The 25,279-nt window shown below is 43.3% G+C and overlaps 2 protein-coding genes across 15 annotated transcripts in view; one reads left to right on the plus strand and one right to left on the minus strand.

Annotated features, from left to right (window-relative positions):
- The window catches only part of TM6SF1 (transmembrane 6 superfamily member 1), a 56,668-nt gene that overhangs the window by 23,116 nt on the left and 8,273 nt on the right, over positions 1-25,279 (plus strand). For 5 of the 14 annotated variants that reach the window (XM_047086578.1, XM_047086576.1, XM_047086577.1 and 2 more), the window contains one exon: positions 13,951-13,988. The exons of 1 other annotated variant lie outside the window; for it this stretch is intronic. In XM_047086578.1, the coding sequence (XP_046942534.1) occupies positions 13,951-13,988 (38 nt within the window). Of the gene's footprint in view, positions 1-5,407; positions 5,622-7,206; positions 7,333-10,923; positions 11,281-13,950; positions 13,989-19,864; positions 20,011-23,458; positions 23,568-25,279 lie in introns of those variants that run through there. 8 more of the 14 variants (XM_047086583.1, XM_047086579.1, XR_006963399.1 and 5 more) reach the window with 7 other exon arrangements.
- HDGFL3 (HDGF like 3) overlaps positions 7,009-25,279 on the minus strand; it is a 72,606-nt gene continuing 54,335 nt past the window's right edge. Inside the window, exons 5-6 of the mRNA XM_047086590.1 lie at positions 21,560-21,706; positions 7,009-8,222 (exon numbers count right to left, since the gene is read on the minus strand). Of these exons, the coding sequence (XP_046942546.1) occupies positions 8,217-8,222; positions 21,560-21,706 (153 nt within the window). The 3' untranslated portion in view covers positions 7,009-8,216. The remainder of the gene's footprint in view (positions 8,223-21,559; positions 21,707-25,279) is intronic.

Here is a 25,279-nt window from a genome sequence, read left to right on the forward strand (position 1 = left end):
CAAGGCAAGACTTCATATGGGCACGGAGGCGCCGGAGAGCCTGGGGGGGGTGGGGTGGGGGGGGAGGCGGTCACACGTGAGTGGGCTCTGTGGGCTGTCAGGCTGGGCAGGGGTGCAGCAGGCCAGAGGGCAGAGTGAGCCCTGGCCTGGATTTTCTTGGCTGCGTTCTCCTGAGCTCTCCCGGAGAGGGCTCCCGCTCAGCTCACTCTTACCGGCCCCCTCTCTTCGAGGATCATCAGCTTGCTCAGGGTTGGACACGATCGGGTTTCCTCTGCGTGTCCTGTGCCTTGCTTGGTCTGCCCCCCGCCGCAGGAACACAGGGTGTCATCATCTAGGAGGCTGACAAGAGGGAGGCCAGGTGTAGGACCCAGTCAAGTCTCGGGAGACAAGTGGAGGACGAGGCAGGAAAAGTAGGTCAAGGCCCAGTCACGTGGGCAGTCAGCAGTCAAGAGGCTTGGGAAGGTCATACCTTGGGGGCAAGTGGGTGCTTGAACCTGGGGCACTAGGGCTAACCCTGGGTTGTACCTGCTGGGGAGGGCTAAGCTTGCAGAGAGGCACCCGCGACTCCAGCCGGGTGGTTCTGGGAAGGGCAGTGTGGATGGCAGAGCCCCGGGCCGCAGTCAGCAGCTTCAGCCAGACCCCCAGGCCTCGCAGGAGCCCTTGGGCTCATCCGTCACTGCCCACTTGGACAAGGCAGCTGGAGGCTACAGACTAGATCCTGTCAATGTCAGAAGGATGTTTCTCCCAACCCAGTAGAATGCTGTCATCCGAGAACTGTTGTGTCTGACATTTCCATGACTCTTGGCTTGGCTTTAGTATTTACATATTCAGAGAGCTCAGCCTAAGGAAAAGTTACAAATCATAACACAACAGTGCACGCGATGAGAACGCTGAATCTGTTACGTGATTTGTTTCCTACCTAGCCAATACTTGCTCATGAAATGAATTCTCGCCTTGGGAGGGTGACACATTCATCACAGAAAACACCCTCCATAACCCCGACTAACATCCCTAGCTTGCTAAAACAGCCATTCCTCACTTAGGGGTTTTGTGCATTCCCAACCCCCTAACTTGATCAAAACCTGCATTTCTTGAAAGGCCTAGTGAACTCCCAGGAGTCTATGTGATTTAATAAGGAAAACAAATCTTTGAAAAATTCCTAGGTCAGTACAAGTCAGTGGAAAACATGTTAGTTACTGAGCCCCTGCCTTCAGATCATGGAGGAATCTGCCAAATCTCCTGCCTTCAGAAATTGAAATATCCATCAGAAAGTAAAAGAAAACAAAATCAAATCAAACCACGACACATTTTTTACACCAAAGAGTTCCAGTGGGGACTTATTCAGAACCCAAGTGTCTCTTCATATAAAATTCTTACATAGGATTAAAGTTGCAAATCTAGTTTGAAATAGGCTGCTCAGACCCACTTACATATTAGTACTTTCTAGCAACTGAACAATTGTTCTCTGCTAAAATATCACTGGAAATTAAAAGAAAACAATCAGAGCCAATATAGTCAAGATGGTTAAGAGCATGAGCTCTGGAGACAGACTGGCTCATTGCTCAGCCTGTCACTGATGGGCTCGTGACCTTGGCTACCTCGGTTTCCTCTTCTGTAAAGTTAGGATCACACAGGACCTTTGTCATAGAGCTGCTGAGGATCACGTGAGGTAATAATACATGTAAGAGGCTCAGAACGGTGCCTGGCACAGAATGAGCTGCAGATTTTTGGTGCTCCTCCTCTTATTGGTAGAAGATTCCCAGTGGGAGTCTAGAAATGCCTTGTGCTGCTCAGAAGATTCATTCATTAATCTGTGGCCACGTGTGGATGTTGGTACCTAAACGGTAATGTGTGGACATTATTACCTAAGCATCAAGGATGCTGGGAGGAAGCCCTGGGACAGACTCACGGCAGGCCCGGCAGGGAGCCTGTCACGCACCCAGCAACACCCATGGAAACACAACAGCCCTGCTTCAGTCAGCCAGGCCCTTCCGGCTTGTTGCGCAGACTCCCTGGCCGTGCGGGTGCCACGGGCCTCCTCACACGAGGGTCTGGAAGCTTATCTGTGGATAATATGGTTGTAGAGTTGACTCTGCTGGAGGTGAATTTTGTCCCCCCCCCCCCCCCCCCTTTATGGAAACCTTTAGGAAATATCTAAAAGATTTAGGAAGCATGTGGATAGCTGGGATACTAATCCAAGTCCTATTTAATAATTTGCTTCCAGTGTAATTCATCACGATACACCTTTAATTAGTATCGAGGTTAGACTTTGGGTTTAAAGTCTTCACATGATTATCCTTTGGTGGAGACAGACTTAAAATTTTGTCAGAAGGTCAGCAAGGGGATCTGAAAACGAAGAGCCCACCTGAATTCTCAGCCAAGCAGAATCCCAGGTCATGGGCAGGGAATTCACCTGCCACTCTCCTAAGCACTTCACAAAGATCAACTCATTGCACCGGCACGACAATGTGCCCTTATTATCCTACTTTTACAGATGAGGAAGCCAGAGAGGTTACATACCTAACCCAGGGTCATACTGCTGGCTTGTGGTACAGCTGGGACTGGGCAGTCTGTATGGTTCCAGATTCAGAATTCTTAACCACTGGACTGTGCTGCTCAGAAAACCCTAAAAAATAACACAGTTCTGGATTAGCTACTTCTGCCGTATCGGCCAAACAGCCTGGCTGTTGCCCCAATGTTCACATTAGTTTTGGCCTGTGATACTCATGTGGACACATAATACTTTCAGCTCTTCCTTCTGGAACCGAGATTGTGATTTTTTAGTCATCCTTTCCAGGCTGTCTCTATAAATATAAGAAAAGAGAGCTATTAAAATGTAACCGTTCTTTGCCTTTATTGCCTCATTTTCCATCCCAATCATCCATTTCTTTAAAAAAAAAAAAACTCAAAGCAGATCTTTTAAATTCATTTGAGGTGAAAACAGATTTAGAATGATAAGAAAGATGATGAGAGACTCTACCTCACATCACTGAATTCTGCAGACATTTCTGGGCTCTACAGGTCGTACCTGTCACCCTGGGTGACAGTCGGTTCAGCAGCCCCAGGCCAACTGAGCCACCGACCCAGCACCAGGTGCCCGGCTGAGCTCTGAGCCCTGCCGTCAGGAGGCCTTGTGTGCCGGCGGGAACAGGACCCACGAGACACCATGCAGGCCCTTAGCAGCCCCGTGCTTAGGAAGGAAACTGTCCTCAGGGGAGGCTGAGGTTTCTCTGAAACTTCAGAAGCCGGGCACTGGACACCGCATGCGTGGGGAGGAAGCTGTGGCTGGGTGCTCACTCAGCGGGAAGGCATGGCCACCAGCAACACACCCATTAGAAACTGCACGACACTGGGCTCTGGGCTCGGGCCCTTGTTAGAGGATTCTGGAGAAAGGAGGCCTACGGAAATAGGTATAAAAATAGAGAAATGCTTTGCGGAAGCTGTTTGTATTTTGACAGTCACAAGACCATTATTGATTAACGTTTATTGAGCTCTAACAATGCGAGAGGCGCCACACAAAACATTAGACACAGTACCTGCCCGGTGGGCTTACAGTCTACTCTAAGGACATGACCATTTTGGAATGCTGCCAATGATTTTTGCTGATTTTGAAAATGAGGTATTAACTGCACTGGTCAGTGCAGGAAGAGAGCCTACGGAATCACTGACTTGGTGCAGGTTCCCCTGTGCAAGTAGGTACGACTGCTCGTATCGCTCAGTCTCTCAAAGAACGGTTGGCACCTTCCCCGAACGTGGTGACTTTTGTGACGTAGTACATGTGTCTATAGAGACACCAAACCCACATTTTTGAAAATCAAGGTTCAAACCTGGCCCCTAGTCCAGAAGTTTGGTTATATTAATTCAGAAAATCACTGCTGTTCAGAAGAGGCTCTAGGGAAAAGTAGGGTTAACGACAGGGGCCACGCTCCTGCTCCGTGTTCCCAGGACTGTACAAGAGCAGCCCCCCGGGCAGCCTCTCGAAGGCCCCGGACTCTCCAGGTCTTGTCTTCAGAGCCCAGAGATGGGACGCTTCCCATCTGCTGGGCTCTGCTCGGCACCTGCTCTGGGGGACGCGTGCTTGAGGGCAGAGCCCTCGCCGAGCCTCGTGGAGCACGAGGCGGAGGGTGTACACAGGCTGTTTCTGTGGTCCTCGCGACACATCACACTGACCGCTTATCTCCAGAGAGTAGCGAGACTGTACCAGAGGTCCCAGGACGTAGCAGCAATCTGTTAAAATACCTGCGATGGACACAAATCCATACAAGTGCCACTTGTGAGGGCTCATCCTTTATTTGTCATGGAAAAGCCGAATTTTGTCTGTTAACCACTTCGCAGAATAAGCTGGTTTCGTACGGAAGGAAATGTAAGATAGCTTGTATGTATTTAAAGCGAATTATTTAGTTTTTCATTCTTGGATTCTGTGACTTCTTTCCACTTTGATCCTGATGAACTAATAATTCATCACTTCTTATATTTAGATTTCCAGTCCTTTATTCACGTACAGCGTGGATTTCAGTAAAATATGAAAACACACACTGCAGGGTTGTGTTCTGTAAGGACATGAGAATGCTGAGGAAATCCTCACACAGAAGCCTTTTCTAATAGTTTTTCCCTGTGCTTATGAAAAGTATCAAACAAGATACATTCTGAATGTATGTTATGAACAAGTACTTAAGTACAAATGGGAAACTGGTCTCAGGTGATGGTGACAAGCTGTACTAAATAAAGGAGAACTTGGTATGAAGAGGTCGCCTGCATGTACACATGCCATTTTATGAAGAGCGACCATAATCCTACCCTCACCCACGTTGGTAACAACGTTACCGACAAAACAACCCTTAGTAGTTTTTAAAGTTGCATAAGCAACAAAAACGTGAAGAAGTAAACAAAAAACATGTAATGAAGGGCTTTGGGCTCTTGTTCCAAGGAATAGGTGAAAAGACTGATTAATGAAGCTGAGGTCCCCATTGCTTCTCTTTAAATGGCTATATAAAAATATTTTTGCTTTCTAAGCTCTGTACTTCCTTCATTTTTGCCAAACACACTTAGTAAGCCACAACTGAGTGCCTGAGTGTTTAGGATCTCCAGAATGCAAATCAGGGGGAAAAAAACCAAAAAACAAAAAACGGAGATTTTGTTCAGTTTTTCTTTTAAATTGAGCCACTAATGTTTGGTAAGGGGCACTGCATGGCATGATAAAGCCAAGCTAAGGAAGGTATACTTTATTTGAGTAGTTACATTAAGACTGTCCTGAATTCAGTGAAATCCTGAAGACTGTCGATTGTTTGAAAGTACTGGTTTTGAGGGCACAGGAAACATGGTCTGAATGAATCGTCCAGAACACGTTGTGAATCCGACTGAACACAGAGCTCATGCTGACCTCCCCCCTTTTTTTTAAATGCAACAGGCTCAGTTTTCTCACATCGGTGCTTCTCTTCATGCTAGAACCGCTTATGTCTACAGAGTCCCTGAAGAAGCGAAAAGCCTCTTTCTAGCATTAAACATAGCATATGGAGTTCTTCCTCAGCTCTTGGCCTATCGTTGTATCTACAAACCAGAGTTCTTTATAAAAACAAAGGCAGATGAAAAAGTTGAATAAAAGTATTATTTCTTCCTCTCTAGATGACTGACTTTTATTCCTGGTACTGATCTGTCCCATTTTACTCCCTTCCCATACAGCAATACTTAAAAATATGTAAATTCGGGCTCCGCACTGTATGTGTGAGCTCTCACATGGTATTGTGTGGGTAAATTTTCTTCTCTTGAAGGATAAGTGAAGTTGAGAAACAGTTTAAAGAAATCTATTCAAAATTATTTGTGAGTAACTTGACCATCTATTTCAATATTCTGTCTGCACATATTAAATATAACTGTAAACATATACAATGTAGCTCCTACAATAGTGAGCACGAAAATGAAACTATTCAGAAGTGAATATGGCCTGTGCATATTAAGGAATTTAGAACAGCAGATACATTCAGGAGAAATATTTTGCATATAAGATATATATGCATCATTATCAACCTCAATATAAAAAGCAAATTATCACATTATTTTAAAATGTTATTTGACAAATGTTTTCCCAAGGAAAGTATATTATTCACTGCTGTTATAAACACTGCTTTTAATAAAAAATTTTTTGTGAGTCTAAATGGCTAAGGAGGGATCGGTGACTTTATCAGTACCCTTAATGAATACCTGTTTTATTGGTGACTAGAAATATTTCTACTGTATTTCTGTGTATAATCTTAATAAATTATTTTTGGCCTTTTATGAAAACAAATCTTAACGAATTTGAAACATTTTGTATTTTTTTTCCAAAAGCAGTTTTGTAGTCTTTAGGATTTTTATACTAAAAATCTGTCAGTTACATGTTCCAATTCAAAATGTCAGCTACATTCTCCTTATGCTTTAGTGTGAGCAATGAACAGGACTTTTGAGGAACTGATTAAATTTCACTAATTTACAATTAAAGTAAAGTATTCAAAGTTAAAAAGTACTCTTCAAGGAAAAAGAACTGGATTGGCATCCCTAGTATCTTTTAATGAACTTTTCATATCTGGAATGATGAGTATAGAGAAAAATTACAATTTGCTACATGAGAGAAACAAACCAGAAATACTAGCCGCCTTCTCAGAGCCTTAGAGGGGTAGGTAGACTGGTGCTTTCATACCCTTGGCTGCCATAATCGTAATCCCATCACCACCACCATCGTCAATGGCCCTGGGCTCTTAGAACTTCTCACATTTTCTCTTCATGTTATTTATTTAGCTCTTCACCAAAATAAGAAAACAAAAAGAAAACAGAGTCCAAGTCAACGCATGGATAATGTCAAGTGTGTGCATTTAGGGTCCACTGAGCTGGTAAACAGTTAGTATCTGAGACGTGCAAGCCATCATGTAGCCATTCCTCTCCCTCCCCCATGTTTACAAAAAACCTAAAACCCCGATGTTCAAAAAAAAAGAAAAAAAAAGGAAAAAAAAAAAAAAAGAAAACCCTCACCTGCACTTGATTCTCTTGTCAACTTGCTGTTAACAATTTTTGCTTTAATATACGAATTACATTAATACCTCACATTACATATATAAAGCCAAATTACACTAACTTAGTTGTTTACAACCTCAAATCTTACTCCCAGTACACATTCCAATAAATTTATTCTGTAAAAACAATACATTTTTTGTTTTTGATTTTTTTTTTTTACAGTAAACTTTTCAACTACAAACCTCGAATACGCGAAAGATGGTCCAAGGACAAGCATAACAGGATTGATAAAACCCAAATTGACTAAATGAGCTCTCACAATATAAGCTGGCATAAAAATAAATAAAATTCTCTATTATCACAATAGCAACAATAATGTACACATAATAATGGTTTGTGGATGAGTATCAACTATTCTAATTCTAGCTCCAAAAGAAAACAATGGTTCATTTAAAAGTCAATGCTTTGTCTGGTTTCCCATAGGGCTACTGCTGATTCCAGCTTTAAAATGTAAAGTATCCACCTTGAGTGATTAGCTCAAATTGTATTGGCATTGGGAAAAAATAAATCATTGCCTTTATTTTGGAATAACACAAAAGGACTCACTAACTTCACATATAAAAACTGAGTTTGTGTACATAACAGTATGAGTTTTGAGAAGTATAAGCTGTTGACTAGCTATTTCTAATACGGAATAGATATTTTACAATATGGTTAAACTTTACACATGGCCTCAAAACTGAAGGACAATTTCAATTTTATCTTCAATATGCCAATGTTATGTGTTTAGGAACTGGTTCCTGGGTTCTGTCACAGAGAAGAAATCCCTTAAGCATTATGTGGAGTGGTCGTTTTAAGAAAATGCTAATTTATCTTTAACTGAGCCTCTGGTGATAGTGGAGTCAAGGCGGGAGAATGATGAACACAGCCGCCTTGATAAAAGGATCCTAGGCATGTAGAAGTTTGTGCAAAAATCTTGATAATCCTTAGTGGTTAAGGGCAACTTCATGCAACCAAATAACATGAAATCAAATAACCTTAAAAAAGGCTAAAATGTCTTTTTTTTCCCCCAAACACAACAGAGAGGAGTGTGAATAATGTACATACAAACTGGGGTTCTGTCAATGACAACAAGGAGTATGTGTTGGTTCATATCAAATCCAAGATTATTAGACAACCAAATGTATAACCTTCTTGTGGTTTCTCTTAATATGCAGCATTCATTATGGTAGTTAGGTCTGTAAAAAAAAAAAAAGAAAGAAAACAAGCCTTTAGATGACTTAGGATATTAACAATAAAAGCGATCTATACCTATAAAGTATATAGCTGGGATTTTCTGAGATTTTCATCTGTACTGCAGTGGAAATAATACTTAGCAGGAATAGCCCGTGAGGCTTTGCTTCCTACTACCTGTCAGTTCGATAACCTGGAGGAAGCGCTGGGGCATGTTTAGTGCCCCGCTAAAAAAAAAAAAAAAAGGAAACAACACACGTTGTCTACTGTTTGGCAGGGCCCAGAGTAGTGTGCACTCTATACAACTCAGGACAATGTGTATTGCTGGGGTAAAGTCCATGGAGAAATTGAGATAACCCATCTTTGTGAGGACTGTAGTGTTAGAAAGGTAAGCTGCTTCAAATTTAAAAAGCATTTGGAATGTATGCAAATTATCATGTATTATAACTTAATTACTTGGGACATGCGGCTGGAAGAAATAACAAGTGTTAACAAAATCGAGACGTATGAAGAGAAAGGAAGTCGAGATTTCTTTTAAAATTTAGATGGCACATCTGTGTGACAAAATATTTCCACTTCCTAAAAGAATGATGTTTCAATCTGGGTCCTACTTTAAATTGTGTCAGGTTACATTTCCTCATAGGGAGGCTATTTTTGTTTTCTTCATCATTAACCCAAATACATTAACCCCCTCGTAATGCTCTCAAGGGATGAACGAAAGAGGGAACTCAGGCCCCAATATTTCTTCCTAAAACACATTGCTTCCATTCTTTTTCCTTCACTGAGTGAACAAACTTGCTTGTGAGCAAGGAGTGCGCTCACTCATGGGTATGTTCTCAAGTATACAGCCGAAATCTATGTGTTCGTTATACCACGTATCAGTCAAGAGGAAAAGGTACTAAGCCTCAAGATGCCAGACATCTATTTCTCTTGGCCTGCTCTGCTCCTACCAGAAGGAGACAGCCAACTTTAAAAAAATAATAAAAGTCTACTTAAAATCTGTGAACTTGCAAAATACAGGGACTGGTGACTCCTAATTATTCATTGACAAAAATACTAGATACATTATACTTATAGCCTTTGGAGGATTTTCCTCCTTTGTGAAGGAGGAAGACACCCATTTTAAGCAATGAAAAATTGTTAACCGAAGACATTTATTTAACAGTGTCTTTTTATTAATGTCAATGTGAAAAGCAATAAAATCTATGTTTACATTGGTAGAAAATTCATAGTAACAACTACTCAATCCACATTGAAAAACATTTTTGGAACAGATGGTCCCACAGCAGCATCAGAATAGAATCCATGCCCGAAACAAAGTAGCAGTGGTACCAGAATATAAGCACAACTTTAAGGACCTGGGGAATTTTTTGGTCTTTAAACATGGTGCTGTCAATAAGTGCTTAAAAGCAAATTATGAATCCATGTTTAAAAATTTCTCATACCATAATCACTCTATTTGCATCTGTGCATCAAAAAAGTGTCTTGCTAGAGCGCCTGGGTGGTGGCTCAGTGGGCTTAAGTGTCCAATTCTTGATTCCAGCTCAGTTCATGATCTCAGGGTCCTAGGATCAAGCCCCATGTCTGGCTCTGTGCTGGGCATGGAGCCTGCTTAAGATTCTCTCTCTCCCTCTCCCCATTACCCACCCCTCCCCACTTGTGCACGCTCACTCTCTCGCTCTCTCTCAAAAAAAAAAAAAATCTTGCTAATCATAATGATATACGTTCTGGGCATGGAGCTCGGGGTGTTGACTAGACAGGAAGTCTCCTCCGAGGAAGCAGCCGGAAGTGGTTCCTTATGTGCTGGCTGCCGTGCTCTGTGCCAAGCCACCCTCAGCAGACAATGGCTGACTACTCCAATCAGATTCTCTCTTGAGGCATCTGAATTGGAGGCACATTAAGAGGCTGCAGGGTGGAGGCAAAACTGGAGGACAGCCCAAACACAGCAGAAGTTAGGAGACAGTATAAGTCATAGGATCTTTCCCTGGAGCACCATTTTCACTTGAAAAAATGATGGCAGATAAACTATGGTTATTCAGACACTCTGTCAGAAATAAATGAAATGAGCCTATTACATCAAGGAAGACAAGTGGCAGTATTTGTTGCCAACAATAACATTCCAGCTCTCAAGTGAAACTTAGAATTCTGGAAAACTTACATCCTCCATGATCAAAATTTCCCAGTGAAGGTTTTTCTGACAAGATATACTTGATATTTAAAAACGTGATTGTGGGCGCCTGGGTAGCTTAGTCAGTTGAGCATCTGACTCTTGATTTCGGCTCAGGTCATGATCTCATGGGCTGTGAGTTTGAGCCCTGAGTAGGGCTCTGAGATGACAGTGTGGAGACCACTTGGGAATCTCTCTCTCCCTCCCTCTCTGCCCCTCCCCAGTTCGTGCGCACGCTCACTCTCTCTCTCAAAATTAATAAATATTAAAAAATGTGATTAAAAATACTTCATGATGAAATATTTGGAAGACCCAAATAATGCAGGAAACCAGCATTTTCCAAATGGGTAAAAGTCATTCAAAGTGCCAGACTGTCCAATGGATTTTAAACTAACAGAATACAGAAAAGTTCAGATTCCACATTGCAACTAACCTTTAAGAAACTACCACTTACAGAGCTGGTCTAATACCAAAGAATATTCGCAATGATCTGGAGAAACTATTAAGATACTCACTCGTATCTCCACTTTCAACTACAGGTCTGTGTGAGGCCACAGCTCCTTCACATACCTCAACTAAAACAACATATTGCAAGAGACTGAGTACAGAGACAGATGTAAGAGCCCTTTCTATTAAGCCAAACAAAGACATTTTTAAAAATGTAAAACAACGTGGGGGGCACACTCGGTAGAGTGTGCAACTGTTGATCTCAGGGCCATGAGTTTGAGCCCCATGGGTATAGAGATTACTAAAAATTAAATAAAAACTAAAAAAGAAAATGTAAAACCATGTCATTTTTCTCAAAACACTTTCTGAAACATGTTCTTTTTCATAAAAATGTGTTATTTATGTTAAATAATGAATATTTTTTATAATGAATAAATTTTTTAAATTAACATTTTAAAATTTGTTTTTATTCCTGATTCAATAAATATCCATGGTTGTAACAAAAACTCTTGGGGCCCTCAATTGCTTACAAGAGTATTAAGGGGGTCCTGAGACCAAAAAGTTTGGCGAACCCCTGGCTTTGAAGAAACGAGAGTAAATGGTGAGAGATGAAGCCGGAAAGATAAACTGGGGCCAGAGTGCGAAGGCCACTGCGTGCTGCAGTAAGGAGTCTGGACTCGATCTCGAAGGCAAGAGTAGCTGGCCCTCTGCTGGCCCTCTGCTAAAGAAAGCGGGTCCAGAGCCCAAAGAAGAAAAGCATGGACATGGTGGTTATGGTGACCGTGGCAGGTGTCCTCCCAATATTTACTCTATCCTCTGCCCTTCCCTGCTACTCTGTGTGGCCTTGTGATTCGAGGACCTGACTCTAGCTCCAGCGGGGGGGGAAAGGGGGGTAGAGCCTGACTGGTCCAAGCCAGTTTCAATCTCTTTGTTATCTGTGGTTAGTTTGGGGATGGGCAACTTTCTGGCACTGCAATGAGTCCTGCTTCCTGGTCCTCATACCCTTGTGTGACCCCCTCCCCTGCTTCTGTCTTGCAAGCTCGCTCTCTCTCTCTCTTACTGATGAAGCTACCTGTCACGTAGGAGCTGCCCTATAGAGAGGCAAATGTGTCAGGGAACCTAGTGGGCCTCTGGCCAAAGTTAGTGAGGACCTAAGTCCTGCCAACAACTACTTGAGTGAACTTGGAAGGGGACCAACCCCCAACTGAGCCTCAAAAGGATTTGAGCGGCTGCTAATACCTTAATCGCAGCCTTGGAGAGACCCTGAGACGAGGGACTCAACAAATTGTGCCTGCCTGGAGTCCTCATCCAGGGGAAAATGCCAGACAATAAATGCTACTTGAAGCCCTAAGTTTTGAGGTAATTTGTTACGTGGAGATAAACAATACAGCAGCCCCAAGCCAATCAGTGCACGGTACCCGGGTCGTGAAGATTAGTAACCTCTACGTCGTGCCCCACGAATCGACAAGGGACGCTCCACGTGAGCCCTTTTCTGCCTTGTGCTTCCCCTGGCAGCAGTGAGGACGGAGCCTGGAGGGGGGGGGCCCCAGAACTCTGCGGGTTCCTAGTAAGAACCCTTACCAATACGTGTGACCTCAACACCCCCACGCCTCGAGACTATCAAGCCTTTTATCCTTCTGTCCTTAGGCTTATCTCAGTGACCACAGATGGGCTCCTGAGCATGTCACTTCCTAGGCTCTCATCCGGTCGGGTTAGTACATGTTAGTCTATGACCTCATCTCTCTCTCTCTCTAATGTTTTTATTTACTTTTGAGAGACAGAGAGAGCGAGAGCATGAGTGAGGGAGGGGCAGAGAAAGCGGGACACAGGATCTGAAGGACACACGCGGGGCTCGAACCCATGAACCGTGAGATGGTGACCTGAGCCGAAGTCGGACGCTTCGCCGACTATGCCACCCAGGCGCCCCTACACTTCGTCCCTTACACTCTCCTGCTCCCACCCAGGTTCCGCAGTCTCTTCCACTAGGCCCCTTGGACATCACAGCCACCAGCAAATCTCCATATTCCCCACAAGCGTTTCTCAGGTATTCTGCCCCCCAACTTGTTCACAAGAAAGGTTCTCCCTGGGGATCGTGCTGCTGCTTCTCCTGTGACCTCTTTTCTCAGCCACAGCTCTTGCACTGCTGGCCCGGCGGTGGAGGCGGTGTTCACCCAACCCTCCTCACCTTGAACGTCCATGCTGTGAACCACCCCCTCTCCTGCCTGCAGTCACCTCCGGACCCCTGGGGTCACTCCCTACAGATTTCAGCTCTGCCTCACCATCATTCGATATTGTAATCACTGGGGATGTCTCTCCATGTAGACGGTCTTTCCAAAACTCTGACCCCTCAGTTCCTCGGCTCTCCCCTCCAGAGAGCTCGTTCTGCGCCCTACCTCACTCACCCCCATGGCTATTTCTCAGGGCAGGCGGCTCTCAACCACTGGGAGTGCAGCAGCCCCCCCCCCCGCCCCCCGCCCCCGATGGGCGGTTTTGCCTTCTTTGGTCAAGTGTGGTCAGGAAGCAGTAGCCTTCACTTTATCTCATCCTTCATCGAGCAGGAAGGGTGAGTGCCGCCCAGGAAGATATTTTGAGGGGGATCACGTTCACTTAACTTTTATTACAGTATATTGCTACAACTGTTCTATTTTATTCTGAGTTACCGTTATTAACCTCTCACTATGCCTAACTGATATGTTAAGCTGTATCTTAGGTGCGCGCATGTAGGAAAAAACAGCATACGCCGGGTTCGTGTCATCCACAGTTTCAGGCATCCATGGGGGGTCTTGGAATACGTCTCCTGCGGATAAGGGGGGACACTGTATCTGCAAATATGGTTTGAAGTCACCGTTCTGGGGGGCAAAATTATGGAAGCATTTTAGGTTGTCAGAAGAACTTGGGGCTTCTTTGGCCTCTTACAGGTAGGAGTCAAGGGGACTGTGTTGTGAACGGTGCTCACAGGATGAACTGTCCGTGCAAACACCAGCACCAGCTGCCTGTCAGCGGCAACCACTGGTGTCTCCAGCTCTCTTTGTAGCTGGACTCCACCTCTTCCAAGTGCCTACTCGGTCCAATTTCCTGCCTCTCGAAATTCCAACACTTCTTCCCGTTACCTCTCTCAGATGCTGACCTTGCTTCCTAAGAAAACGGACGCGGTCAGGTGAGGACTCTTCCAAGCTCTCACCCCTAGTGCCCGCTTACCTGCCTCCCCCCTGCAGTGGGGGAAGCAGGGCAGCCCCCCCGCACGTGCACTAGGTCCTGTGCCTTGTCTTCCGAGGAGCACTGCTTGCGCAGCTCTTTCCTACGTGATCATTGTGCGATCATTCCTCATTTGACTCACTCTTACCAGAACGTGTGCTGTAAATTCTCCCATCGAGAAAAAAAACCCTTTTTGCTTTTCTATCTTGGACTGTGACTATTACATACTTGAAAAGAAGTTTAAGATTAGTCTGCTGGCCCCACGAGACATCAGCACTCATTATAAAGCTATCACTATGAAAAGCATGGTACTGACCAAGGGAACTGAACACAGAACCCAGACAGAGAGCCATGCCTATATGACAGAGGACACTGAGACCAGAGAGGAAAGGAGGGACAGCTTCATACATGGTATGGTTCAAATGGTGACGCTGTGGGAAAAAGGCAACAGGACCTTACCTCGTACTGTGCCCAAATCACTTCCAGATGGACTAAACAGTAGCATGTTAAAAATAAAACTTCATGATTTAAAAAAGGAAATACAGGAGCACACCTTTCTGATCTTGGGAAAGGGACAGGCTTCGTAAACAAGAGAAAAATGCTAACCACAAAAAGAGAAGTTTGAGACATTTGACTACAACAGAGAAAGTCTGTTCACCTAAAGGTATATAAGAAATCAGACAAGCCACAGATGTGGAGAAGGCACCTACAATGCACATGACCAACCCTATTAGAGTCCAGAATATGTGAAGGAGCGAGTCCTACCGATCAATAACGCAAAAAATCCCACAGGAAAATGGGCAAAAATGCAAAATCCAGCACCGCACGGCAGAAGAAACATGGGTGGTAGGTAAATCTGAAAAGAAACTCAACCTCACTACTAGTCAAAGAACTGCGTGGAGACTATCATTTATACTCACTGTACGAGCAAAACTTTCAAGTTTGACAGTGACACAGTGACATCACAGGGAACTTGTGCATTGAAGGTGGGTGCGTAAACCGGTCCAAACACTTAAGAACGTAACTTGGCATTATCTTGTAGAGTTAAAGACCCGAACTCACGAGCTGCCGTGTCCAGTTTGGGTTTATATGCCCTCAGGGACCTCTTGCCTATGTGCACCAGGAGGCAAGCAGGAGGCTGAGCCCAGCAACACATGAAAGTCACAAAACTGAGTATTATGCTGCCGTGAAAGATGAATAAAACTTTCTATACATGACCACGTGAAGGGCTCTTGGAAGCATGCTAGTACGTAAATGTCACCATTTTTCCTAAAAATCTCAAATGATTGGCAGTATGGCGCGGGGATTAAGAGCACGGACTCTTGACTCAGTCTATCCATCAGCGGCATGACGGGGAAACTGCTTAACTTCTCTGTACCCGATCTCCACATATGTAAAATAGTGATAATAAAAGCATCGGTCTCAAAGGCAAGAAAAATCTCAAAAATGAGAGAAACTAAGGAATATATTATTTAAATATATACCTATATGTTAGATAGGAGTTAAAATTCTGAAAATGAAAGGAAATAATAAATACAACACTAGTGGTTATCTCTGGGTAGGAAGAAGATGGGGCAAGGGAAGAATATGTAATTAGATATAAGTTATGATTCTGTTTTAGTTTTGGGGTTGAGTGGGAGGGTCACTGGTATTCACTGGAATACTATGTTTATTACTTTACATATATTACATATATATTCTTTTGTATAAAACAAATATATTATTAAAAATGGGTTAAAAATAAAAGGATCTGACGTTTAACAGAGGGGGTATGAAGGGAAGATAACTCAACAAAATAAAGGCCATCAATGAAAAACCCACAGCTAACATCATAGTCACTGGTGAAAAACTGAGAGCTTTCCTCCTAAGATCAGGAATAAGTCAAGGATGTCCATTCTTGCCATTTTTATTTAACATACTAGTGACATCCTAGCCATAGCAAGAAAAAAAACCCAAACACATCCAAATTGAAGTAAATCTGTCATTATATGCAGATGACATGATATAACAGATAGAAAACCCTAAAGACTCCACCAAGAAACTATTAGAATAAATGAATTCAGTAAAGTTGTAAGATAAAAGTTTAACAGAGAAATTTGTTGTTTCTACATAGTAATAACAAAGTAGCAGAAAGAGAGATGAAGGAAATAATTCCATTTATAGTTGCACCAGAAAGAATAAGACCTAGAAATAAACTTAACCACAGAGGTGATAGACCTATACTCTGAAGATAATAAAACACCGATGAAAAAAACTGAAGAAGACACAAACAAATGGGAAGATATCCCATGCTCACTGACTAGAAGAACAAATACTGTCAAAATGTCCACACTACCCAGGGGTGCCTGGGTAGCTCAGTCGGTTGGGCATCCAACCTCAGCCCAGGTCATGATCCTGAGCTTTGTGGGTTCGAGCTCCGCGTCGGGCTCTGTGCTGACAGCTCGGCGCCTGGAAGCCTGTTTCGGATTCTGTGTCTCCCTCTCGCTCTGCCCCTCCCCCGCTTGTGCTCTGTCTCTCTGTCTCCCCAAAATAAACATTAAAAAAATGTTTTTTTAAATGTCCACACTACCCAGAGCAATCCACAGATTCAATGCAATCCTTACTCAAATACCAAAGCATTTTTTAGAGAACTAGAACAAATAAATACTAAAATTTCTATGGAACCACAAAAGACCCCAAAGAGCCAAAGCAATCTTAAGAAAGAACAAAGCTGGAGGCACCACAATCCCAGACTTCCAAGATATACTACAAAACTACGTTAATCAAAGTGTATGGTACCGGCACAAAACCAGATATGTATATCAATGGAACAGAACAGATAGCCCAGAAATAAACCCATAGTTATATGGTCAATTAATCTTTGACAAAGGAGGCAAGAATATACAAGAGGGAAAAGACAGTCTCAATAAAGGTTGCTGGGAAAACTGAACAGCTACCTTCAAAAGAATGAAACTGGACCACTTTCTTATAGCATACACAAAAATAAACCCAAAGGCGATTAAAGACCTAAATGTGAGACAGGAAGCCATGAAACTCCTAAAGGAAAACACAGGCAGTCACCTCTTGGACATCAGGTGTAGCAACATTTTTCTAGATGTGTCTCCTCAGGCAAAGGAAACAAAAGGAAAAATAAACTATTGAGACTAGACCAAAATAAAAAGCTTTTGTTCAACAAAATGAAAAGGCAACCTACGGAATGGGAGAAGATATCTGCAAATGATACATCTGATAAGGGGTTAATATCATATATATCTATATATCTCATATATAATATCTATCTATCCATCTATCTATCTTTCTATCTCATACAACTCGAAACCAAAACAATAGCTCCTATTAAAAAATGGACAGAGGACCTGAATAGACATTTTTCCAAAGAAGACATCCAGCCAGATGGATAACAGACACATGAAAAAAGGTTCAACATCACTAGTCATCAGAGAAATGCAAGCAAACCAAAATGAGATCACGTGACACTAGTTAGAATGACTAATATCAAAAGAACAAGAACAGGAAGTGTTGGTGTGGTTGTGGAGAAAAAGGAACCTTTGTGCACTGCTGGTGGGAATGTAAATTGGTGCAGCCACTGTGGAAAACAGTATGGAGGTTCCTCAAAAAATTAAAAGTAGAAAAACTGTATGATGCAATAATTCCACTAGCAAAGACAATGAAAACACTAATTCAAAAAGACATATGCACTCTTGTCTATATTGCAGCATTATTTATAACAGCCAAGTTATGGAAGCAAACCAAGTGTCTACCGACAGATGGATGGATACAGGTGGTGTATATATACAATGGGGTATTACGCAGCCATAAAAAGAGATTTTGCCATTTGCGACAATGTGGATGGAACTAGGATGTATTGTACTAAGTGCAATAAGTCAAAGAAAGACAAATATCGTGATTTCACTTACATGTGGAATCTAAAAAACAGAACCAGACCCATGAATACAGAGAACAAACTGAAGGTTGCCAGGGAGGAGGGTCAGGGGAGGGGCAAAATAGTGAAGGGGAGTGGGAGATACAGGCCTCCAGTTATGGAGTAAGTCATGGGACATGGTACAGGACAGGGAACAGTCAATGACACTGTGACAGCACTGTGTGGCGAGCACAGCATAAGGTAGCCTTGTCAAATCACTATGTTGTGCACCTGAAACGAGTGTAATATTGTGTGTCAACTGCACTTCAATTTAAATGAACGAATGAAAAAATGAATGGATCTCAGGCTCTTGTTCTACATTCAGGCTCTTACCAGCTATGTGACCCTGGGCCAATCTTTCCAGCCTCAGTTTCCCCAGGTACACAACGCATAAGACCTCCACCTACATCCTGGGATTTGTGTGGGGATTAAATGAGACAATGCATAGACAGCATTTAGCACAATCTGTGGCACAGAGTAAACTGTGAGCCATTACGACTCTGACTCTGCTGCTGTCGCTACTGCTAATGGCAAGTGTTTCCAGAAGTGCTTTCAAGATGTTCAAGTAGAAATGGGTTTCATAAATGGTTAGAAAAATGGATCTACAATGCAGGAGGTACAGTGGGAAGTCATCAGTAATACATCGAAAACAGCTGAAACCACGAGAGCGGGTAAGATGGACGCGGGGAAGCTTTCAGAAGAGTAGTGTGCCAAGGAAGGAGCTCTGCAGAGGGACTGAGAAGAGCTGGTTGTGGAAGCAGTAGGTGGCCTGGAAGCAAAGTCCGGAGGAGAAAGGGGTAACGGCACTAAATGCCGCAGAGGTAAAATAAAGACGAAAAAAGACCCTGGACCTGGCAGGGAGAGGATGGGCAGGGACCTCTACAAGGGCAGTCGTACTGAAATGGTGAAGAAGCACCTCGAGTGTAATGGAGTAAGGCGGGTGTGTGCAGGTGAGGAAGTGGATGCTGGGAGGAAGGAGAACTCCTTTAGGAAGTTCAGAGATGAAGAGAAAAGTGAAAGGAACAGGGTAGGTGGGGAAAGGGAGGTATGTTTGAGGTTAAGGGAGGCCTGATCCTGTTTCTAGGCAGGAGAAAGAAGAGAAAGGTACAGGATGACTGGGTTGGCCTCGGAGGAAGGACGAGGAGACGACACTCTGGAGCCTGGTAACAGAAAGGTGCAGATTAATGCCTCTCAGACTTTAATGTGCATATAAATGACCTGGGGAATTGGTTAAAACAGATTCTGACTCAGAAGGCCTGGGCGTGGGCCTGGGCTTCTGCATTTCTAACAAGCTGCCGGGTGCTGTTGATGCGATCTGTCCATAGATCGCAGTCTGAGTGGTACAGGTGTAAACCGTCTTTACCTCTGTCACAGGAAGGGCAGCCAGAAGTGAGTTTGGTCACGGGAGAGACAAGTTGTGGGGGGTTTGCTGTATGCATACTGAAGCCACCTGGGGTGGGGACGGCAAGTGGGATAAAAAGAAAACCAAGAGTCAGGTACTCAGGCCCTCGGTGACTGTTAGGGATGGTTCCCAGGAGGGCTGCTGGCAAAGGTGATGACAGGACTCTCTACTGAAGAGGTGAAAAGAAGAAAGATCCTCAGAGGCAGGAGTAAAGCTGAGTCGCTAAGAGGGATAAGGGAGCCGTTAGAATCATAACCGGGGAGTAATTTTGGAAAACTGGATGAAGGAGGACTTGAGAGGTAAACAGTACTGACAAGAATAGTCGAGAACTCGGCTGAAACCAGAATCTAACAGAAGAACAATCAGAATGTATTTTGTGGATTATTGTTTCAAAGTGATTTGCCGCTGTCCAATTAGTCTTGAAAGAGAAAAGACTAACAGAAGAGGACCAGGGGCAAAATGTGCCTTTGCTAATAACACTTTTACGAAGGCGGACTTGCCTGCCACCTGACAGGTTAACGGAAATTAGGACGGAAGACACGCAGACGGCCAACAGTCCCGTGAAGAGATGCTCAGCACCACTCATTGTCAGGGAAATGCCAATCAGAACCACAACGAGCAACCACCTCACACCTGTCCGAAGTGGCTAGAATCAAAAAGGTAAGAAGTAACCAGTGTTACAAGATGTGCAAAAAAGGGAACCCTCGTGCACGGTTGGTGGGAATGTAAACTGGTGCGGCCGCTCTGAAAAACAGTATGGAGGTTCTTCAAAAAGTCAGATTTACCAGTAATTCCACTTCTGGGTATTTACCCGAAGAAAATGAAAGCAGCACTTGAAAGAGAAACATGCAACCTTATGTTAACTGAAGCATTATTGACAATAGCCAAGATATAGAAACAACCCAAGTGTCCACTGACAGATGAACGGACAAAGATATGGTGCGTACGTGGACACACACACACACACACACACACACACACACACACAAATATTACGCAGGCATAAAAAAGAATGAAAGCTTGCCACCGGTGACATCATGGATGGACCTAGAGTATATTACGCTAAGTGAGATACGCCAGAAAGAGAAAGACAAATGCCATATGATGTCACTTACGTGGAATCTAAAAAAACAAAACGAACAAACATAACAAAAGAGTCCCAGATACAGGAGGCACACTTTGTCTACCACCAGGAGGAGGGGCTGAGGAGTGGGTGAAACGGGTGACATGGGAGAAGGGGACTAAGATGTACAAACTCCCAGTTGTAACACAAGTAAGTCACGAGGGTATAAAGTACAGCACAGGGAAGAGAGTCAGGAATATGGTAGCAACTTTGTCTGATGACAGACAGTACCCAGGCCCATCACAGCGAACACTCACTAATGCCTACACATGTGGACTCACTGTTGTGCACCTGGAACGAACACAATATTCTATGGCAACTATACTTTAAAAAAGAGTTAACAAAAATTCAAAGTGGACAAGTCTTCCCCTTCAGTACTTCAAATACCAATGTTCACGTGTTGTTTGAATCCTTAAATACTTAAAGCCCTGTGGGTATATTAAAGTACAAACAAACTGCTTTTAGGAAAGAAACAGCGGCATGAAATCTCCTATTTTGGACATGCCATTCATCTTATAATAAAATAAATCTAACTGTAAAATTCTGAGATGGCATTTCATAACTTCAGTATTTCACATCTTACTTTTTAAAAGACTCCCAAGTTGGGACACCTGGGTGGCTCAGTCGGTTAAGTGCCTGGCTCTTGATTTTGGCTCAGATCATGATCTCACAGTCATGAGATCAAGCCCCAAGTCGGGCTCTGCGCTGACAGTGGCAGAACCTGCTTGGGATTCTCTCTCTGCCCCTCTCCTGCTTGTGCACAAGTGTTCTCTCTCTCTCCCCCAAAGTAAGTCAATAAACACTAAAAAGAAAAGAAAAGACTCAAGCTGCTCAAGTTAGTTTAAAAAAGAATGAACTGTTCACAGAGTTCCACACTGACAGGCAGGTGCACTTCCCACCTGGCTCTCTTTTGTTCTCAGACTCTACGCAGCTAATCATTCATCCAGGAGCTGCGTGCACATCCACGTATCAGGCTGAGAATCTTTCTCCATCTACTAGGACAGTGTTTACCAGTGACTGTGAAGCACTGCTGATCTCTAGCATCTTCTAGGTTAGAAGGGCAGGGAGGTTACACGCCATCCTTACCCCTTCACTGGTTTTCTGCAAGTCTGAAGTTGTGTTTCTTGTGTCGTTGCCGGCGTCTCCACCCTCGGAGCTGCTTTTGTTCTCCTCTTCTTTGCAGTCCTTGTCATCTTCATCTCCTGGAGACTTCCGGGACTGTTTAGAGGATTTCTAAACGTTTGGACAAGTTAGAAGTTAGAGTCAAAGGGACAAATCCTGACGCACAAGGGCAAGTAAGAGCTGCCGAAGCGGCTGACCCGTGGCCAGTCTTTGTGGCCCCGCCACCGGATATACGAGTGCAACCAGGCGGCGTGCCGAGGCTGGGCGAGGTGGCCCGGGCGAATCGTTTCGCCTCGCTGGGCCTCAGGGTAACAAGCTGGAGAAGGAAGTAGAGGTGAACTACATGACCTGTTAGTCCCTTCCAGCGGTGCCATGTTAAAAGCAGTACATAAAGGTTCGTGTACCCAGGACACTATTCGTGAATAAACAGTAGCTGGATGGACACCACCTTAGGAGGCTAAGAGTGAGAAGGCACCGTAAGGCCGTCCTGTCCTTCCTTGTCGTTTTACAGTAGAAACTCAGGTCCACAGAGTGAGGAGGACTATCTCACATGATATAGGAGTATTCATGTTAAGAAATCTGCTGAAGCTGTTTGGTTGACAGGATCCGCGTAATATAAACTACTTTACTCTTTTGAATTGCAGACAGTTATTTAAGAACCCAAGGGAACTAGCCTCCCACCCCCCCCTGCTTTTTTATCACCATGATTTTGAAATCAAGATGAGCTTAAGGAAAACGAAAATACAATTATAGTTTATAGCCAAAGCTGCTTTGCAGAATAGCATTAAAAGGATCAAAAGCTGGCCCCACTGTGCATCTTTAAGAAAGTAAAACGTAGCATTTCACTAACATGTCCTTTTTGAGGACTTTTAAGAGTCTTTAAGCACCTGGCAAATAAGAGCTGAGGAAAAACCGGTTTGGCCAAGTCACCTTTGGTCTTCCAGAAATGAATTAGCAAATTGGAGATTCCTTAGACAATCAATATTTTAAATACAACTCCCAAAGAGAAAGTATCTCCTAGCTCTGTGATAGAGCACATAATTACATTGCTTCTGTTTTACTTAACTGAAACTACCAACTAAGCCCGAAATGTCAGCTTAAAATGAGGTCATCTTTACTTTTCACACGAAGGAAAAGCAGAGATTTAATAATCCAAACGTGGAGTGTCTACCGTTAAAGCTAAGATCAAGTAGGACAACATAAAAAGCAGAATATTTTTTGTTTTCCTAGTAAATACAGTATAACTATCGAAATAGAGTAATTGCTTTATGTAGTAATTCTCAAATAATAATCTCTGACCTACAGTTCTTAGAGGTAATCATTCACAACTCCCTAAAATTTCTAATGCTTACAAAGGATACTTATGAGTAACCCCACGAGTGAATTTATACGCCTTATAATTTGGCATTACACAGACCAGAATCAGGCCTTTCCTCAAGTTTTGCTGTCGAGCCACAGTCAGCATTCTAAGAAACCTGGCCCCCCGGCTGTATTTGGTAACCCTGAAAAGCTCTTACTGTGCTGCAAATTCAGATCAGGGCAATTCCTGTAATTGTGGGGAGGGACCCTTTATCTGTTTCATCACTGTGCTCCTGAATTGGTTGTGTCCAACTGTTGCCACCTTTGGTTTTTTAACTTAAGATTACTAGTAGTTTAGCACCATCATCAGTTTACTCTGCTGTGAGGCTCTCTGATTTGCCCTACTTTATGCAGTAATGTGCATGCAAAATATTTTGACCTATAATTTTCCAGGATCTGTGATGGCTCATATATGAATCATCCATGTACTTACTGCCAAAGAGATACACATAAATCTTCAATTATGTTCAAATCTGCTTTTCACTGTGAACTACTGCTTTTCAGTGGTAAAGGAAGATTATTCAACTTTAAGAAATAGGGGTAAGAAAAGATCACCATATTCGGAAAAAAGGAAACATTTGGGAAGTCAAGGACAACAAGGAGGTTACGTCAGGTAAGTGCTTCTCTAAATGTGGTTCCCAGATCAGAGCCATCAGCCTTACCTAAAACTTTAACTCTCAGACCCCACACCCAAGACCTACTGAAACAGAAATTCAGGGGGTGAGGCTGGGCAGTGTGTGCTTTAACAAGCCCTCCACATGGTTCTGACGCAGGTGGAAGTTTGAGAACCACTGTGCTAGGTTCTCAGTTAATACTGAAAATGAAAAACCATTTATGTTCTTCCAAAGTCTTTGTGTTTGTGCATAATTCTTTTGACAATAAATAAAACAGTAAAAAGTGAAAAGAAAGTCACGGTTCTTAAGTGCTTGTGAAAGTTGTGATCTGGAAGGAAAAGCAAAAAAAGATGATCCCTTAATTGAACACAGAGAAACCGCAGTAAGTAAAGTATGTCTTTACCCCTTCACTGCTTTAAATCACCTACCCGCACTAGGCATGAGCCCCATTACTTCTGGGCACCACAACAAGCAATAAAATAATGACACTCAAAAGCCCCATATCCACACTATTAAACGCTGCTACTACGTCAGGTAGCTTAGATAATGGAGGGTGGTACAATACATTGCACAGCTCAGCGGGCAATCATAAATTTTAAAAAATCAATTCGATTGGGTGTTTAAGTGAAATTCAAAATGCTAAAAAAAAACTCAGCTTAAAAATGCAATGGAAGGTACGGTCTGACAAGGAAAATTCTAATTATTTTTTTGTGATTTGCAAACTGTATCCCCATCCAAGGCAAATACCATGTTTTTCATTAGGTGCAAAGTAATATGTATTCATACATTTTTACCTGTATGCCTGTGGGGTAGACTTTACAGATTGTAAAAGAAAATGCTGATCATCGAATAAAGTCTTGGGACTTGGTTCTTAAGGAGTTTCCCAAGTCTGGTGTCCAGCTACTAAATACCAGAATCTAAATGGAAGTAATTTATTCAATGGTGTGACAGACCAGTTATAGTGAAACTTGTACCAATCTCTGGTTTTCAAAGATCTATCTATCTTACTTCCAGTTTCTAAAGGTGAACAGTTTTTACAATGTCATAGTTTGTTCAACTGTATGTCTGGATTACTGTGAAAAACCTAGACTTTCAATTTGTAAATCTAGGATCACGTCACTCCTATTACCGTCACACTGGGAATAAATCCAAATTCCTTAAGGTGGCGCACAAGCCTCCATGACTGAGCCTTTGCCTGCCTCTCCCTCTGGGTCATGACCCCCAACCACGCTGGTCTTCTTCCAATTCAGGCCAGGCCAGACTCTTCCTGCGTCACATCTGGGCTGCTCTGTCACACACGCCCCCTTCCCCCACCCCCAGCTCTTTCTTCGGGCCTCAGTATGAACTCTGCCTCTTCTCTTCAGAAAGGCCTCGCCCTCTATCTAAAGAACGTTCTCCTACCACTTGTTTCCTTCAGAGTCCTCTCTTCATTTATATGTATTATGTGTACATTCCTTAGAGCAGAAAGACAGATTAAGGGTGTATCTTTATATTTACCTAGACTTGTCCTCAATCGTACTGAGTCTCCTATATTCCTAAAGTCTTCAGAGCTCATTTGGAGGTGACTGTAGGAGGCACACCTGCTCTTGTCCCCTTGGCTGAAGAACAGACCTTCTCCAGCTGAGCGGCAGTATTTTCAGTGCCACGTCGGCCTTGAAGGGTCCACAGCCAACTGCCCTCACGTGTAAGGTCACCTGTCCTATCCCCTTGG

Source organism: Lynx rufus, unplaced genomic scaffold, assembly GCF_022079265.1.
Source record: "Lynx rufus isolate CCGP_SWC_20201006 ecotype Redwood Valley unplaced genomic scaffold, mLynRuf1.p SCAF_21, whole genome shotgun sequence".
In the NCBI taxonomy this organism is placed as follows: Eukaryota; Metazoa; Chordata; class Mammalia; order Carnivora; family Felidae; genus Lynx; species Lynx rufus.